At 40.1% G+C, this 19,554-nt stretch overlaps 1 protein-coding gene across 1 annotated transcript in view; it reads left to right on the top strand.

The window, feature by feature from the left end:
* LOC121863642 overlaps window positions 1-19,554 on the top strand; it is a 111,036-nt gene that overhangs the window by 31,529 nt on the left and 59,953 nt on the right. The window contains exons 4-5 of the mRNA XM_042362395.1: window positions 7,721-7,887; window positions 18,703-18,826. Of these exons, the coding sequence (XP_042218329.1) occupies window positions 7,721-7,887; window positions 18,703-18,826 (291 nt within the window). The remainder of the gene's footprint in view (window positions 1-7,720; window positions 7,888-18,702; window positions 18,827-19,554) is intronic.

Here is a 19,554-nt window from a genome sequence, read left to right as displayed (position 1 = left end):
ACCGCCTGCCGCCTCATTCCCCTGGATAAGAATCCAGGATGTAGGCCAAAAGGAGTGGGGGAAGTGCTGAGGCGAATCGTCGGAAAATGCATAATGGAGGTGGTAAAGGATGATGTCAGGGCAGCAGCAGGGAACTGCAAGTTTGTGCCGGCCAACAAGCTGGAGGGGAAGCTGCCATTCACGCCATGAGAACGATATTTGAGCAACGCGATTGTGAGGCCGTTCTCCTGGTCGACGCTTCAAACGCATTCAACATACTTAACCGCAAGGCCACACTGCACAACATCAAGATCAAGTGTCCAAGCTTTGCAATGTACGTTGACAACTCCTATAGGAATCCATCAGACCTTTATATAGTAAAAAACAAGGCCCTAAGAGGTGATGCCATCTTACAGTCAACCAAGGGAACAACACAGGGGGACCCTGTTGCAATGGCAATGTATGCAATAGGCCTATCAGTGCTCCAACAAGAAATAAAATTTGAAACAACTGTGGTCAAACAAGTGGCGTATGCTGACGACTTTACAGGAGTAGGAAAAGTGGAGGGCATCAAAAAGTGGTGGGACTTGGTAACATAGCGAGGTCCACAAATAGGGTACCACCCAAACGCCAGCAAGTCCTTCCTCATCGTGAAGCCAGAACATTATGAACGGGCAAAGGAGGTTTTTGGTGGAAGTGAGGTCAAAATAACTAAGGACGGCCAAAGACATCTAGGCGCAGTAATTGGCACTACGGACTTCAAGACCGAGTACGTAGCGGGAAAGGTGAATGAGTGGGTTAGTGAAATCCATGCTCTGTCTGAGACTGCTAACACAGAGCCACATGCAACTTTTGTTGCATTCACCCATGGAGTCAAGCATCGTTGGAACTACCTGATGGGTACTATCCCTGATATAGGACCCCTCCTCCACCCTCTGGAAGAAGCTATCAGTGTGAAGTTCATTCCCAAATTAGTGAAACACACTCACTTAAACCCAGCAGAAAGAGCACTTCTTGCACTTCCATCAAGACTGGGAGGAATGGGACTAACCAATCCAGAGGAGATTGCAACTTGAACATCAAAATTCACTTAAGCTCACGGCAGCCCTCACGGACCACATAATAGCCCAGAACGCAACAGGGGAGGTGGATACCAGTGAAGTAAACAAGATTCGTAGGTCCATTACGACAGAACGACAGCTCTGCCAAAATGATAAGCTGCAGCAACTGTTGCTGCAGGTACCAGAAAATTTGAAAAAAAGTAGCTATAGCGCAGGAGGTGGGCGCCTCGAACTGGTTAACTACGTTACTGATAAGGGCAAATGGTTTCAGTCTCAATAAACAAGAATTTACAGATGCCATTGCTCTAAAGTACGGTCGGCCAGTAGAAGGTTTGCCCTCCCAATGCGTGTGTGGCTCTTCCTATGACTTCGATCACGACATGGTGTGCAAGAAAGGGGTCTTCATATGCATGAGGCATGATGAAGTAAGGGACCTCACAGCAAATATGTTGAAGGAAATCTGCCGGGATGTCATGGCAGAACGGACCCTCCTTCCTTTAGATGGTGAGATTTTCCAACATAGGACTTCAAACACATCTAACGAATCCCGTGTTGACGTCAGTGCTCGAGGATTCTGGATCAGGGACAGCGAGCTTTCTTCGACATCAGGATTTTTTATCCCATGGCCGCATGTCACAGTAACCTAGCTCTCGATGCTGCACACAGGAGGAACGAGAACGACAAGATAAGGGCATATGGGGAGAGAATTCAAAACGTTGATCAAGGTAACTTCACTCCTCTAGTGTTCACAACCTCTGGTGGGATGGGACCAAGTGCAAGATGTTTCTACGCCAGATTCACGGAGGTGATCTCCGAACAAAAGCAGCAGCCCAAAAGTTATGTTACAGCTTGGATGAGATGTAGACTGTCTTTCTCTCTCCTCTGGTCGGCTTTCCTCTGCCTCAGGGGAACGAGAGCCTCTACCCCAATGCCGACAATTGCTGCTGATATTGACTAAGAGGCTACACTCACTGAATGCTGCATAGATCTGCTGCTCAACTAATTCAACACAGATAGGATAGCTACTTATGTATTAGGATATTTAATATTAAGGTAATAAAATGGTGGCGAAGGAGTGGCTATTGGGAGACGCTGGAGGCCACGTTAAAAAAAAAAGTACTAGTAGTAGTAGTAGAGTCATGGTACAACACTAGTAGTAGTAGTAGTAGTAGAAGAACCATGGCATAACACTAGCAGCAGTAGCAGAACCATAGTACAACACTAGCAGTAGTAGTAGAACCTGGCACAACACTAACAGTAGTAACAGAACCATAGTACAACACTAGTAGTAGTAGTAGTAGAACCATGGTACAACACTAGCAGTAGAAGTAGAACCTTGGTACAACACTAGCAGTAGTAGTAAAACCATGATACAACACTAGCAGTAGTAGCAGAACCATGGTAAAACACTAGCAGCAGTAGTAGAACCATGGTACAACACTAGCAGTAGTAGCAGAACCATTGTACAACACTAGTAGTAGGAGTAGAAGAAGAACCATGGCATAACACTAGCAGCAGTAGTAGAACCATGGTACAACAGCAGTAGTAGTAGTGGAACCATGGTACAACACTAGCAGTAACACTGTGCTCGTACAACACTAGTAGTAATACAGTGCTGGTACAACACTAATACAGTGCTGTTACAACACTAGAAGTAAGACAACGCCAGTACAACACTAGTAGTAACACAGTGCTGGTACAACACTAGTAGTAGCACAGTGCTGGTACAACACTAGTAGTAACACGGTGCTCGTACAACACTAGTAGTAACACAGTGTTGGTACAACACTTGTAGTAACACAGTGCTGGTACAAGACTAGCAGTAATACAGTGCTGGTACAACCCTAGTAGTAACACAGTGCTGCTACAACACTAGGACTAACACAGTGCTGGTACAACACTAGTAGTAACACAGTGTTGGTACAACACTATTAGTAACACAGTGATGGTACAACAGTAGCAGTAACACAGTGCTGGTACAACACCAGTAGTAACACAGTCCTGGTACAACACTACTAGTAACACGAAACCAGTACAACACTAGTAGTAACACAACGCCAGTACAACACTACTAGCAACACAACGCCAGTACAACACTACTAATAACACAGCACCAGTACAACACTAGTAGTAACACAACGCCAGTAAAACACTACTAGTAACACAACGCCAGTACAACACTAGAAGTAAGACAACACCAGTACAACTAACAGTAACACAGTGCTGGTACAACACTAGTAGTAACACAGTGCTGATACAACACGAGTACTAACACAGCGCCAGTACAACACTACTAGTAACACAACGCCAGTACAACACTAGCAGTAACACAGTGATGTTACAACACTAGTAGTAACACAGTGATGGTACAATACTAGTAGTAACACAGTGATGGTATAACGCTAGTAGTAACACAGTAATGGTACAACACTAGTAGTAACACAGTGCTGGCACAACACTAGTAGTAATAGAGTGCTGGTACAAACACTAGTAGTAACACAGTGATGGTACAACACTAGAAGTAACACAGTGTTGGTACTGTACAACACTAGTAGTAACACAGTGCTGGTACAACACCTGTAGTTACACAGTGCTAGTACAACTCTAGTAGTAACACAGTACTGGTACAACACTAGTAGTAACACAGTGTTGATACAACACTAGTAGTACCTCAGTGCTCGTACAACACTAGTAGTAACACAGTGCTGGTATAACACTGGTAGTAACACAACGCCAGTACAACACTATTAGTAAAAAAACGCCAATACAACACTAGTAGTAAAACCATGCCAGTACAATACTAGTAGTAACAGACTGGTGGTACAACAATAGTTTGTAACACAACGCCAATACAAAACTAGTAGTAACACAATGCCAGTACAACACTAGTAGTAACACAACGCCAGTACAACACTACTAGCAACGCAACGCCAGTACAACACTACTAATAACGCAACACCAGTACAACACTAGTAGTAACACAACGCCAGTACAACACTACTAGTAACACAACGCCAGTACAACACTAGAAATAAGACAACACCAGTACAACTAGCAGTAACACAGTGCTGGTACAACACTAGTAGTAACACAGTGCTGATACAACACGAGTAGTAACACAGCGCCAGTACAACACTACTAGTAACACAACGCCAGTACAACACTAGTAGTAACACAGTGATGTTACAACACTAGTAGTAACACAGTGATGGTACAATACTAGTAGTAACACAGTGATGGTATAACGCTAGTAGTAACACAGTTATGGTACAACACCAGTAGTAACACAGTGCTGGTACAACACTAGTAGAAACACAGTGCTGGCACAACAATAATAGTTATAGAGTGCTGGTACAAACACTAGTAGTAACACAGTGCTAGTACAACACTAGTAGTAACACAGTGCTGGTACAATACTAGCAGTAACACAGTGTTGGTACAACACTAGTAGTAACACATTGCGGGTACAACACTTATAGTAACCCAGTACTAGTACAACACTAGTAGTAACACAGTGCTGGTACAACACTAGTGGTAACACAGTGCTGGTTCAACACTAGTAGTAATACAGTGCTGGTACAACACTAGTGGTAACACAGTGCTGGTACAACACTAGTAGTAACACAGTGTTGGTACAAACACTAGTAGTAACAGAGTGCTAGTACAACACTAGTAGTAACACAGTGCTGGTACAATACTAGCAGTAACACAGTGCTGGTACAACACTAGTAATAACACATTGCGGGTACAACACTTATAGTAACACAGTGCTAGTACAACGCTAGTGGTAACACAGTGCTGGTACAACACTAGTAGTAACACAGTGCTGGTACAACACTAGTAGTACACAGTGCTGGTACATCACTAGTGGTAACATTAGTGCTGGTACAACACTAGTAGGTAACACAGTGTTGGTACAAACACTAGTAGTAACAGAGCTAGTACAACACTAGTAGTAACACAGTGCTGGTACAATACTAGCAGTAACACAGTGCTGGTACAACACTAGTAATAACACATTGCGGGTACAACACTTATAGTAACACAGTGCTAGTACAACGCTAGTGGTAACACAGTGCTGGTACAACACTAGTAGTAACACAGTGCTGGTACAACACTAGTAGTAACAGAGTGCTGGTACAACACTAGTGGTAACACAGTGCTGGTACAACACTAGTAGTAACACAGTGCTGGTGCAACACTAGTGGTAACACAGTGCTGATACAACACTAGTAGTAACACAGTGTTGGTACAACACTAGTAGTAACACAGTGCTGGTACAACACTAGCAGTAACACAGTGCTGGTAATAACACTAGTAGTAACACAGTGCTGGTACAACACTAGTGGTAACACAGTGCTGGTACAATACTAGTAGTAAATATGGGTTGCGGGCCAACACTAATAGTAACACAACCCAGTAATAACACTAGTAGTAACATTAACGCCAGAACAAATAATATTTTAGCAAACACAACGCCAGTACAACACTACTAGTAACACAACGCCAGTACAAATTACTAGTAACACAACGCCAGTACAACACTAGAAGTAAGACAACACCTGTAGAACTAGCAACAATACAGTGCTGGCACAACACTAGTTAAAATATTATGCTGGTACATCACTAGTAGTGTTGACGACGCACGTACAAATACTACTAGCAACGCCAGTACAAATACTAGTACTAACACAGTGCTGGTACAACACTAGTAGTAACACATTGCGGGTACAACACTTATAGTAACATAGTGCTAGTACAACACTAGTAGTAACACAGTGATGGTACACCACTAGTAGTAACACAGTGCTGGTACAACACTAGTAGTAACACAGTGCTGGTACAACACTAGTAGTAACACAGTGCTGGTACAACACTAATAGTAACACAGTGCTGGTACAACACTAGCAGTAACACAGTGCTGGTACAACACTAATAGTAACACAGTGATGGTACACCACTAGTACTAACACAGTGCTGGTACAACACTAGTAGTAACACATTGCGGGTACAGCACTTATAGTAACATAGTGCTAGTACAACACTAATAGTAACACAGTGATGGTACACCACTAGTAGTAACACAGTGCTGGTACAACCCTAGTAGTAACACAGTGCTGGTACAACACTAACACAGTGCTGTTACAACACTAACACAGTGCTGGTTCAACAATAGTTGTAACACAGTGTTGTTAAAACACTAACAAAGATTTGTTACAACACTCGAAGTAAGACAACGCCAGTAAAGCACTAGTAGTAACAAAGTGCTGGTACATCACTAATAGTAATATAGTGCTGTTACAACACTAGTAGTAACATAACGTCAGTACAGCACTAGTAGTAACATAGTGATGGTACAACACTAGGAGTAAAACAACACCGGTTCAACACTAGGAGTAACACAACGTCAGTACAACACTAGTAGTAACACAGTGCTGGTACAACACTAACACAGTGCTGTTACAACACTAACACAGTGCTGGTACAACACTAGTAGTAACACAGTGTTGTTACAACACCAACACAGTGCTTTTACAACACTAGAAGTAAGTCAACGCTAGTACAACACTAGTAGTAACAGAGTGCTGGTACAACACTAATAGTAATACAGTGCTTGTACAACACTAGTAGTAACTCAACGTCAGTACAACACTAGTAGTAACACAGTGCTGGTACAACACTAGTAGTAACACAGTGCTGTTACAACACAAGTAGTAACACAGTGCCGGTACAACACTAGTAGTAACACAGTGCTGGTACAACACTAATCGTAACACAACGTCAGTACAACACTAGTAGTAACACAGTAATGGTACAACACTAGTAGTAACACAGTGCTGGTACAACACTAGTAGTAACCCAGTGATGGTACAACACTAGTGGTAACACAACGCCAGTACAACACTAGTAGTAACACAGTGCTGGTACAACACTAGTAGTAACACAGTGCTGGTACAACACTAGTGGTAATACAACGCCGGTTCAACACTAGTAGTAACACAGTGCTGGTACAACACTAATAGTAACACAGTGCTGGTACAACACTAGTAGTAACACAGTGCTGGTACAACACTAGTAGTAACACAGTGATGGTACAACACTAGTTGTTACACAGTGATGGTACAACACTAGTAGTAACACTGTGCTCGTACAACACTAGTAGTAACACAGTGCTGGTACAACACTAATAGTAACACAGTGCTGGTACAACACTAGTAGTAACAGTGCTGGTGCAACACTAGTTGTAACACACTGCTGGTACAACACTAATAGTAACACAGTGCTGGTACAACACTAGTTGTAACACAACGCCAGTACAACACTAGTAGTAACACAGTGCTTGTACAACACTAGTATTAACACAGTGCTGGTATAACACTGTTAGTAACACAACGCCAGTACAACACTATTAGTAACAAAACGCCAATACAACACTAGTAGTAACACAATGCCAGTACAATACTAGTAGTAACAGAGTGCTGGTACAACAATAGTTTGTAACACAACGCCGGTATAACAGTAGTAGTAACACAACGCCAGTGTAACAGTGGTAGTAACCCAACGCCAGTACAAGAGTAGTAGTACTACATATAACCAACACTACGGTAGAGGATCACTGAATACACGAATCTTATAATACCAGAAAGCAGGAATAACACAGAGTTCCTTTTCTCCAACAGGTTGAGGGTAAGGTATGCTAAGGACATAGATGGAACGTTGCTTGAATCTTTCCCTCGCTCCGGCAACACGTGGGTCCGGTACTTGTTGGAGGGAGCGACAGGCATCTTCACCAGCTCTGTTTACAGGGACGGCACCCTCACCAAGGCAGGTGGGCTGCCCAAGATTCGTAAGACCATTTTAGGATTGCTTTTTAACATATAAACTAAATATCAGCTAATTTTATACAATATTCAACAATGTCTGTATACAGCTAACATTCTGTGAACAAAATTTTCATGAAGAGCTTTATGCATGTGACAATTTTTTTTTGCATTTTATACTTTTCTGCATTTGGGCCGTAGGAATTATTACAAATGGTATATCCTAAAAAAAAATTATATATATATATATATATATATATATATATATATATATATATATATATATATATATATATATATATATATATATATATATATATATATATATATATATATATATATATATACAGTAGGCTCTCACCAATAACGTCTAATAGGTGCCTGAAAAACACCATTATTAGTGAAAACGTTGTTTGTGTGACATTAAAATACATGTAAAAAGGGTTTATTGGTGCCGCTGCCCCAAGAATTTCACCAAATTTTTCCCCTTAGAAGCCCTCCTAACACTTTTTGTTAGCAGAAATAAAAAGAATTGTTATTCAATCATCAAAATAAAGAGTTTGTGTTAATATAACACTTAGCTTGGGGGAGTTTTTGAGGTGCTTGGTGTGATGATTGTTCCGTATCTGAGGGCCGCTAACACTTGCACTGTCTTTCATTCTACAAGCTAACCATTTCACAAGAAAATGCTCTGTTATCACAAACAACCTGTTTCTATCACTTTTATCATTCATAGCTCGCCTCGCATTTCCATCACTACCGAAATATTTCTGAGCCAGGTCAATACTCTTCTTGATCTCCTCTAAGTTCATCTTAATTTTTCGCACTCTAGACTCAGGTCAGTTCAATTTCCTCACAATATCAATGTTCCGTGCACCACTTTCAATGAGCTCAACAAACTGTTCTTTATCCTTAACCGAGTAGGCACGCTTCTTGTGGCTTTGTCTCTTAGCTTTAGGGTCTTTTTTCTCATTCACTTTAAAAGTTCCCAGGCGTTCAGGTAGCAAATCACTCCCTCCACCACCTCCCCGAGCCCCCACAGGCAAAAATGCGAAAGCCATTATTGATCACCGACCCCAGCAACCACTGGTTATAGAGGCGAAAATCGTACACATTACTATAAAAAATGGGCATCTATTGTAACTTACCGTTATTAACATAAGAACATAAGAATGGAGGAAACTGCAGCGGGCCTATTGGCCCATACTGGGCAGTCCCGTTTACACCCAACCCCTATTGCTCATATGAGCATCCAACCTATGTTTGAAGCAATTCAATATTCGAGTAATGATGATATTTGTAACTTGTCTTATTCATCCACTCACTTGTTTCCAAACCAGTGTTTACCTATTTACGCCTAAATCTAAATTTGTCTAATTTAATACCATTGTTACGAGTTCGCTCCTGGTTGGATAATTTGAGTACCTTTGTAATGTCCCTTGTTTAGCCCTGCCTTCCACTTATACACCTCTATCAGGTCGCCCTCGCTCTACGTCTCTCGAGGGAGTGCAAATTAAGATGCTTAACCTGTCTCTATACAAGGTTCCTAATGCCCGGGATTAGTCTTGTCATTCTCTGAATTCTTTCCAGGATTCTATATCCATCTGCAATACGGTGACCAGAACTGAACTGCGTAATCCAGGTGCGGTCTCACAAGAAGAGATACAGTTTTAGGATGACCTCGCTAGACTTGTAACTAATTACTCCTTTGTATGAACTCAAGTACTTTATTAGCCTTGTTAACAAAAAAACACATTGTTTACTTGGCTTAAGGTTCCTACTATCATTACTCCTAAATCTCTCTCGCAGTCGGATTTCTATGGCATCGTTGTTCATCTGGTATCTGGTTTCTGTTTACACCTCCTATACTGAGTAACTTTACATTTGTCGACATTGAATTTCATCTGCCATTTTTCAGACCATTGGAAAAATTTGTTTAGATCTTCCTGTAGTTTTGCCGAGTCCTCGTCAGATTTGATAACACGCTCTATTTAGTGTTATCAGCAAATTACTTATGTTGCTGCTATGCCAATATCTATGTCGTTTATGTATATAATAAACAATAATGGTCCAAGTACTGAGCCTTGAGAACTCCACTTGTGACGTTGCTCCAATGGGACTCTAGTGCCTTAATGCTCACCGTTTCCCTGTCCTGTAACCACGCCCTAATCCATTTAAGGATGTCACCTTTGATGCCATGAGCTTCTACCTTTCTAATTAGTCTTTCGTGAGGACTCTGTCGAAGGCTTTGCTAAAGTCGAGATATACCACATCATAATTGTAGCCTCGTCCACTGATTCGAAAACTGATAAAGAATGTTAATAGATTTGTTAGCAAGAACCGCTTGGAAGCCATGCTGGGAATCATTGATCAATCGGTGCTTCTCCAGGTGATTTCAGAATAGAGTTTGAAATGATTGCTTCCAGTAATTCCTACTATTGATGTTAGACTGATTGGGCGGTAGTTAGAGGATAGTGATCTATCCCCCTTCTTGAAAATCGGTATTACATTCGCTATCCCCAGGATTCTGGTACTACACCTGTTTTAAGGACATGTTAAACAACTTTGCTAAGGCATACTAAGCTCTTCCTTACATTCCTTTAATACTCGGCAAATATCTCATCGGGACCAGTGACTTATTAAGCTTAAGAGATGGTGACGTGACTAGACAGGTCAGGTCAGAAAAAAAGGACCCACAAAATAACTATCATACATCAAGATCAAAAGTTTTCAAAGCATTTTTAACCTTGGGCCACTGGACAACAAATTTATGCAACATATCAGTTTTGGAACTGACCATCACTAAGTTTATTGATTTTAATTCCTTAATCAAACTAGCTTCAACCAGAAGTCTTTTCTGTGACACAAGATGAGTAGAATACTTCTAAGCTTTTTTCCCAAGTAATGGGGCAGGATTATTATTCCTAACATGAACGAACAAGGCACTGCTTTCAGATACAGTTCTGATATTATACTTATGTTGTTTGAATCGAGCTGCAAGTGTTTTTCCGTCTGACCCACATAATTACAATTACATTTGCCACATGGAATACAACAAACACTTCCATTTAACATTCAAACCTGGGCTATTCTTACAACATATTGCAATGGTTGAGTCATACTTGAAAACAACAATAACATTTAAAGCAGAGGACCGAACTAACGGGACAAATTCATTACGATAGGGCAGAGTCAAAAATATTCTTAAGTAGAACTTGTCTGGTTTGAGAGGAATGAAAGGATTTTTTAGCCCTTTTTAATGCAACGAATAACAAACACAGAAGGGTACCCAAGATTCTGTGCAATAGAACGAATGTTTCTCAATTCATCGTCAATAAATTCAGAGTCACAATACAAGCAGACACTTTAGAACATAGTGAAAAACTGACATTTTGGTAGACTCAAGGTGATCTGATAAAAGTGAATGAAACTGTCTACCTGTGTGGGCTTTCTATATTCCTTAAATTTATAGTTTTACATTTCTCATGATAGCTATTATCAAGAAATGGAAGGATTCATTTATTTCTTCAATTTTGAATGACACTAGGGACAATATTATTAAGCTTTGCTCTGCATTCCAGTGGAAGCCACTTTGAGAAAAACCTAACCAGCACAAGAACACTTAAATTCTACTACAAAAATGAACTGTCCAGACTCCGTGGAAGGATAGCGTCTGTGACTGGGATGAATGAGACAAACTGTAAAATTTAGACACTTATATTCCTCCAGCACTACAAACATAATCAAATAATGGTACACCAATATAGCACTTCTTAACTTGAACTTAAAACACTACTCTGGGGAATAAAAGTTATACATGATATGAAGTTATTAGAAACTCAGGCAACAATAAATTTAAAGTATTATGAAATGTTGCTTGCACACATGAAACAGGCCTTAAGGGCTTTCAACAAAATAACATCGATCACTGAGAAATTTTTATAAAACAATAGGAAATCAATAACTCTACAATGAATAGGCCTTAAGGGCACTCAACAAAATGATATCCAGCACTGAGAAAATGGTAAAAAAAAGAATAGAAATTAATAACTCTACAATGAACAGGCCTTAAGGGCACTCCAAAAATTATATCACCCCAACAGATGCACAATTCCTAACCTAACTTAAAACTACTCTCTGGGGAACAAAGGTTATACTCGTCCAGATTATAAAAAATTAAATGCAAAAGGAATTAAATCACAGTATCCTCTAGTTCTACTTAGTGACACAAACATTCAAAAAACAATACTATCAAAATCATTTAAAAACTATTACTACACACAAAATATTGTCACTATTATTGAGATGTTACTGGGTCCTATCCAATGAACCATGCTCCACCCAATTCAACATACCGAAATAAGGAGATAAAATGTTTCTCTAGGTATCTCAACTCCTGGTCTCAGTGTGTGACCATTAATCTACTCAGATAGCCTCCAGTGTACTCTCAGTGCGTCCATGGGGGAAATAGAGAACGCCAACAGGTGACTATGGCCAGTAGGTAATACTTCTATCTGACCAAGGACACGTGGTGTTGTGCACCCACGTGGTAAGAACTGATCACCCAATGCTGATGCTGGTCCCGTATCGTTTTAGTTGTCAGGAGCACTCGTTCACTCAAGAGAGCCTCTGCTACCCCGCTAACCAGTGACAAGCCTGCACTGATCGTTCCAACGGCGACAATCGCCAGTCATCAATCCTCAACAGCAGTCTCAAACGGCAGTCAATCTCTCGCAGTCAATTTCTCGCAGTCAAGTGGGTTCTGACGGAAACCCTGAAATGAACTCACTGTTAGCTCTTGTTAACTTTATCACTGCCCTATCTAAACCCTGTCTGAGATCGAATGAGACTTACTTGTTATAATGCAATAGCGCAACACAGGTGACTAGGCCATGTGACTATTTCTGTGACGGAAGCGCAGGGACGTCTTTGTTGATCCGAATGCTTTCGCTAACATTGAGAGCTAGCCAACCTCGTGGTCTCTCAAGGCGTCAGCTTAGGCCTACGTGACATATTTTTCCGCCTAACTAATAACCCTTGGGACAACCCGTAACATTATTCAGACTGATAAACGATCTATAATATTCCACAATAATAGTCCTTAACTTCATGAATCGCATCATTATTAGTTCGCAAATTACATTTAATATCATATAGGCCTAGTTCCAACCTCTCGCTATGTAGGAGCACTCTTCCCTCAGACGACCTTGAAAACTCAGTATCGCCAATGGCGTATGCTGAAATTACTCTGAAATTTCTGAATATTTTATATATATATATATATATATATATATATATATATATATATATATATATATATATATATATATATATATATATATATATATTTCATTAGCCCAATAAACCCAGGTGCTGTGGATCTGAATCCTGGGTTGAGGTGTTGATTGTATGTAAGTCCGCTGCTTTATTGGGCTAATGAAATATATATGGAACTGTTTCGCCGATTTGGTAAAACGTTACTCTGACCACCTACGGATATGGGTAGTCCCCATTAGAGGTTCACGGCGCCATAAGCTCGTTGAACAGGCTTTGTCTGAAATATAACAGAGTCTAGGACTGTTTTGTATCCTGGTGGTCCAGAGGTAGCTCCCGGTCACAGTCATGGGCTCGTGGGTCAGGTCCGAATCCTGGCGGATTGAGGTGTTGATTGTATGTGAAGTCTGGGCACCAGCCGGATTTGTAAAACGTTACTCTGACCACCACGGATAGGGTAGTCCCCATAAGAGTTCACGGCCCATGCTCGTTGAACCGGCTTTGTGAAATATAACAGAGTCAAGGACTGCTTTGTAACCTGGTGGTCCAGAGGTAGCTTTCCCGTCACAGTCATGGGCTCGTGGGTCAGGCTCAACTGGCGGTTATATTATATATATATATATATATATATATATATATATATATATATATATATATATATATATATATATTTTTTTTTCATTGCCTTTAATTTAATTAATATCCAGGTTCTAGGCGTAACCAAACAATAAAGGTGAAGTAAATTAAAAAGGAATAAAAATAAATAAAGTAAACCTTTAAGAATTTAATTAAATTAAATATTAACACAATAAAGAGCCTCATAGGCTGTCACAACAAATTGATTCACTATCGAAACTTTTAAGACACAAATGATATTAAACATCGAAACATCAAAAGAACTGCTTAAATATATAGAATAAAAATATAGCACAGGATTACGTTAACACTGCATAAACATATAAATAACTAACACTGAAATTAACTATCGTGAAACAACACTGAATTACTTAAATATAACTAAGCAAGCACTGATGGACACATAAGAGACATAAATAGGTACTCACATAGATATACCACATTGGTGGTGACAGGAACAGCACAGAAATAAAATGAAGTATAAGTAACAGGTGACAAGTGTCACTCAAAAGAACGTGAACTGAATGACAAGGAGGACTGAACTCAGTCAGTTGGTAGACCACTATATATAGGGTCAATTCCCGCCAAAAACCCGCCAGTGAAACGATGCAGATGGTTGTTAGAGAAACAAAGAATGCTTGTTACAATACTAAATGAAGAAATAAGATGGGCTTGAACAAATAATAACAGTTAAAACCTTAACAGCACAGGTTAAGGTGAATAGATTATATAATAGTAAATATAACACATCATTACAGGAATAATATGGAACATTGAAGCATGTTATAAAAAAAAAATAGAAAATACGACATGTCAAATAATATATATATATATATATATATATATATATATATATATATATATATATATATATATATATATATATATATATATATATATATATATATATATATATATATATATATATATATATATATATATATATATATATATATATATATATATATGTAACCGTCGGAATTTATGGACCTTTAATTTCTATTGGACTTGGTTTATTAAAGATTATAGATGGTAATTGCAGGAAGCACCCCTTTAGTGAGTAATCCCAAACCAGCACAAGAGCACTTAATTTACTAAACAAAATGAATTGTCCGTGACCCGTGGAAGAATAGCGTATCAGACATCAGAGATTGAATAATTTTAAAAATTACATACTATCCTCCAACACTACAAACAAATCAAATAGTGGTAACCGATATGCACTTCTTAACCTGAACTTAAAATACTACCTTGGGGGAATAAAAGTTATTATCTATGTGGAAATTATTAGAACTCAGGCAATGCCTCATTAGAGGATAATAAGTTTAAAGTATTAAGAAATGTTGCTTGTACACATGAACCAGGCCTTAAGGGCTTTCAACAAAATATCAATCACTTAAAAATGATATTAAAAAAATAGGAAATCAATAACTCTACAATGAATAGGCCTTAAGGGCACTCAACAAAATGATATCCAGCACTGAGAAACTGGTAAAAAAAAGAATAGAAATTAATAACTCTATAATGAATAGGCCTTAAGGGCACTCAACAAAATGATATCCAGCACTGAGAAATGTAATAAAAAGAATAGAAATTAATAACTCTACAATGAATAGGCTTTAAGGGCACTCACCAAAATTATATCCAGCACTGAGAAAATGGTATAAAAATCAGAGCTTAAGCACCCAATTCTGAATAGGCCTTCAGGGCGCTCAACAAAATTATATTTCTCCAACAGATACACACCTCCCAACCCTAACTTAAACACTACTCTGGGGAAACAAAGGTTATACCTGAGATTGCGATTATAAAGAAATATTATGCACACAGCATACATAAGTAACTGAAAATAGTATTAACTACACAAAAATTTTTGTCACTATTATTTAGAAGTTACTGAGTCCACCAATACCCGTGAGCCATGCTTCAACCTAACACACACACAGATTCCACCTGCACCAGAAGTCGCTTTAAGGCACAACCAACAGGCACCCGTAGTTTAAGGCCCAAATCAGCCTTTCTCCACCTTGGAAAGTGTACTCTAGACTCCACTGACTCTTGGCCCCAGAGTGCGGCCCTGTATCACCAGCTGCTTCACTTTACCCCAATACATCCATGAAGCGGAAGGGAGGAGCCAATCAGACCTTGTATAGTTGAGAGAAGCTTTAGCTTCCTGTAGTAAGAGGGTTTCACTAAGCTGCTGGAGACATGTGGTATTAGAGCCGAGGTAGAGAAGAGCTGATGACCCCAACGATCGTCCTGTCGTCAGCTGGGCACCCAGACGCTAGATTCACTCAAGAGATCCTTTTGATACCCAGCTAAACAGTGACAGGCCTACACTGATCGGTCCAACGGCGACAATCGCCCCTCAATCATCAACGGCAGTCTCAAACGACAGCCAATCTCGCAGTCATCACTCTCGCAGTCAATTTCGCAGTCAAGTGGGCTCTGACGGAAACCCTGAAATGAACTCACTGTTAGCTCTTGTTAACTTTATCACTGCCCAATCTAAACCCTGTCTGAGATAGAATGAAACTTACTTGTTATACTGCAATAGCGCAACACAGCATAAGCCACGGACTATTTCTGTGACGGACGCAGGACGTCTTGTTGATCCGAATGCTTTCGCGTTACTGAGAGCCAGCCAACCTCGTGTCCTCTCAAGGCGTCAGCTAGGCCTACGCGACATATTTTCCGCCTAACTAATAACTCCTGGGACACCCGTAACATTATTCAGGCTGATAAACGATCTATAATAATTCCAAATTCAATAATAGTCTCCCTAACTTCATGAATCCCATCATTATTAATTCGGCAAATTACATTTAATATCATATAGGACTAGTTCACAACCCAGGGCTCCCTCAGACGACTGAAAACCAGTATGCCATGGCGCGCGTTTGAAATTACCTGAATTTCTAATATTAATATATATATATATATATATATATATATATATATATATATATATATATATATATATATATATATATATATATATATATATATATATATATATAATATTTACACTGTGTCGTATTTTCTAGTAAGGACCTGGTCTCACCTCCTCTGTATATACACAAACTTGTTTTGTACTCCTCTTTAGTCTGTACTACCCTGAAGATGTGAATTACTCGAAAGCGCTGGAACTTCGTGTTTTTTTCTTTCTTGTAGTTATCAGTATATATATATATATATATATATATATATATATATATATATATATATATATATATATATATATATATATATATATATATATATATATATATAGGCCAGCTCCGAATACAACCAGGTGAACCCTGCCCAGCTGAGGGAAGGGTTCTACTTAACCGTTAGTAAGATTTTTGACTGGCTGATTGAGGAGATGTGTGGGTGGTTCTTGTGGTGTTGTATGAATCTAGGTGGGTTGATTCGATGAACCAGATCGACCACAATCAAGCTCTGCGGTCAGTCACGGTAGTTTAGTAGGTAGGGACACCTGTCTACTCGCCGGCCGGGTGGGTATCCACCCATTGAGTAGCCAGCTATGTCTTCCAAACCACCATCACCACCAACCATCAACCACCAACCGAGTGTGGTCTCCTGATCTTGCAAAAGGAGTACTTTGTTAATTAATGTTAAATTCTTCTCCCCCCTATCTAAACACTGTCTGAGATCGAATAAGGACTTACTTGTAACACGGATGAATGAGCGGGAAGGTGACGAGGCCACGTGGTCGCTTTCCGCCAAGGAAAGCGTAGTTAGACGTTTGTTTAGGTTAATGACCGTGAACTACTAAGGCCAGGTCAACGTCTGCATCCCTCAGGGCGCTCGCTTGCCCCCCTCCCCTCATGACGTCATCTTTCGGGTATTTCTAATAGTTTCTTTGGGACACACGTACCATATTTAGACTGGGAAAGTATCCATAATAACTTTAGATTTTATAATTGTCCCTTAACTTCATGAATCGTGTCTACATTAATTCGATAAAGTACATTTAAATTTCTATAGGCCTAGTTCAAAATGCTTCCTTCGCCTGACTGAGGGCGTTGCTTGGAGGCTTTGTTTTAACTCTCCACGAGGCATGAGTGTTTCAGCCTGGCCTACTTATGTTTCCCTTTTCGGCAGATCGGTCATATTTGTTCTAACGTCTCTTAGTATCACATTAAAATTTCTGAATATATCATATATATTAATAATAATAATAATAATAATAATAATAATAATAATAATAATAATAATAATAATAATAATAATAATGGCTGCCCATCGTGTAACGAAGATGGCCGGTTCTAGGGCCACCTAGGCATGAATTTGTTTAAGGTGTAGAAACTGTCGCCAACACAACATCCACACCCTGAGTTAACGAGTTGCATGACCCAGTATCAAGGAATAGTCCGAGAAGACCAGACAACTCGCCAAGCTCACTGGCTAGCCATTACCCCAGATTACGATCCACAAATCGATTAACATCCAGGTTCCCAATTACTGCTGGGTAGACAGAGGCAAATGACGTAAAGAAACTTGCCCATAGTTCACCCTGCCCGGGGATCGAATCCGGGTTAGCTCGCTTGCGAGGCGAGCTTGCTGACCATCAGTCCAAATGGCACGCGGACTTCCATATACAGTACAAACAAGACCGCTTGCTATATGGACTGATGAGATATATGTTTAGCCTCCTGTTTCCTAGCTGGATTTGGTAAAATACTACTCCGACTACGTAGTTGGCACGGGCAATCCCCATTCGAGGTTCACGGCGCTTAATAAGCACGCTGAACAGGCTGTGTGTAGAATATAACAATGCCTAGGATTGGTTTTGTTGTCCTTGTGGTGCGGTGGTAGCGATCCATGTTCACATTCACTTTCAGAGGTCTAGGATTCGAATCCCAACTAGTGAGGTATATTGAGGTATATATATATATATACACTCCACGTTTTTCTACTTTCAGGTTTCCTGGGAGAGAGGTACTCATTGAAGTCACGAAACACCATTGTTACCAAAAGCCACTATGTAAAGCACCTTAGAAAGTACCCCAATGTGCCAGCCATTATCATCATCAGGAACCCCGCCAGGTATGTCCTGCCCCCAGTGACTCACACTCACACTAACAGAGGTGGTAGTGGTGTGTGTGTCTTCCTCCATAACACACACTAACAGAGGTGGTAGTGGTGTGTGTGTCTTCCTCCATAACACACACTAACAGAGGTGGTAGTGGTGTGTCTTCCTCTATAACACACACTAACAGAGGTGATAGTGGTGTGTCTTCCTCTATAACACACACTAGAAGAGGTGGTAGTGGTGTGTCTTCCTCTATAACACACACTAACAGAGGTGGCAGTGGTGTGTCTTCCTCTGTAACACACACTAACAGAGGTGGTAGTGGTGTGTCTTCCTCTATAACACACACTAACAGAGATGGTAGTGGTGTGTCTTCCTCTGTAATACACACTAACAGAGGTGGTAGTGGTGTGTCTTCCTCTGTAACACACACTAGAAGAGGTGGTAGTGGTGTGTCTTCCTCTATAACACACACTAGAAGAGGTGGTAGTGGTGTGTCTTCCTCTATAACACACACTAACAGAGGTGGCAGTGGTGTGTCTTCCTCTGTAACACACACTAACAGAGGTGGTAGTGGTGTGTCTTCCTCTACAACACACACTAACAGAGGTGGTAGTGGTGTGTCTTCCTCTGTAATACACACTAACAGAGGTGGTAGTGGTGTGTCTTCCTCTGTAACACACACTAACAGAGGTGGTAGTGGTGTGTCTTCCTCTGTAATACACACTAACAGAGGTGGTAG

This window comes from Homarus americanus, unplaced genomic scaffold (genome assembly GCF_018991925.1).
Source record: "Homarus americanus isolate GMGI-L3 unplaced genomic scaffold, GMGI_Hamer_2.0 scaffold41366, whole genome shotgun sequence".
NCBI classification, from domain to species: Eukaryota; Metazoa; Arthropoda; class Malacostraca; order Decapoda; family Nephropidae; genus Homarus; species Homarus americanus.
The sequence above is the reverse complement of the archived record's forward strand: the minus strand, read 5'-3'. Positions and strand labels throughout refer to the sequence as shown.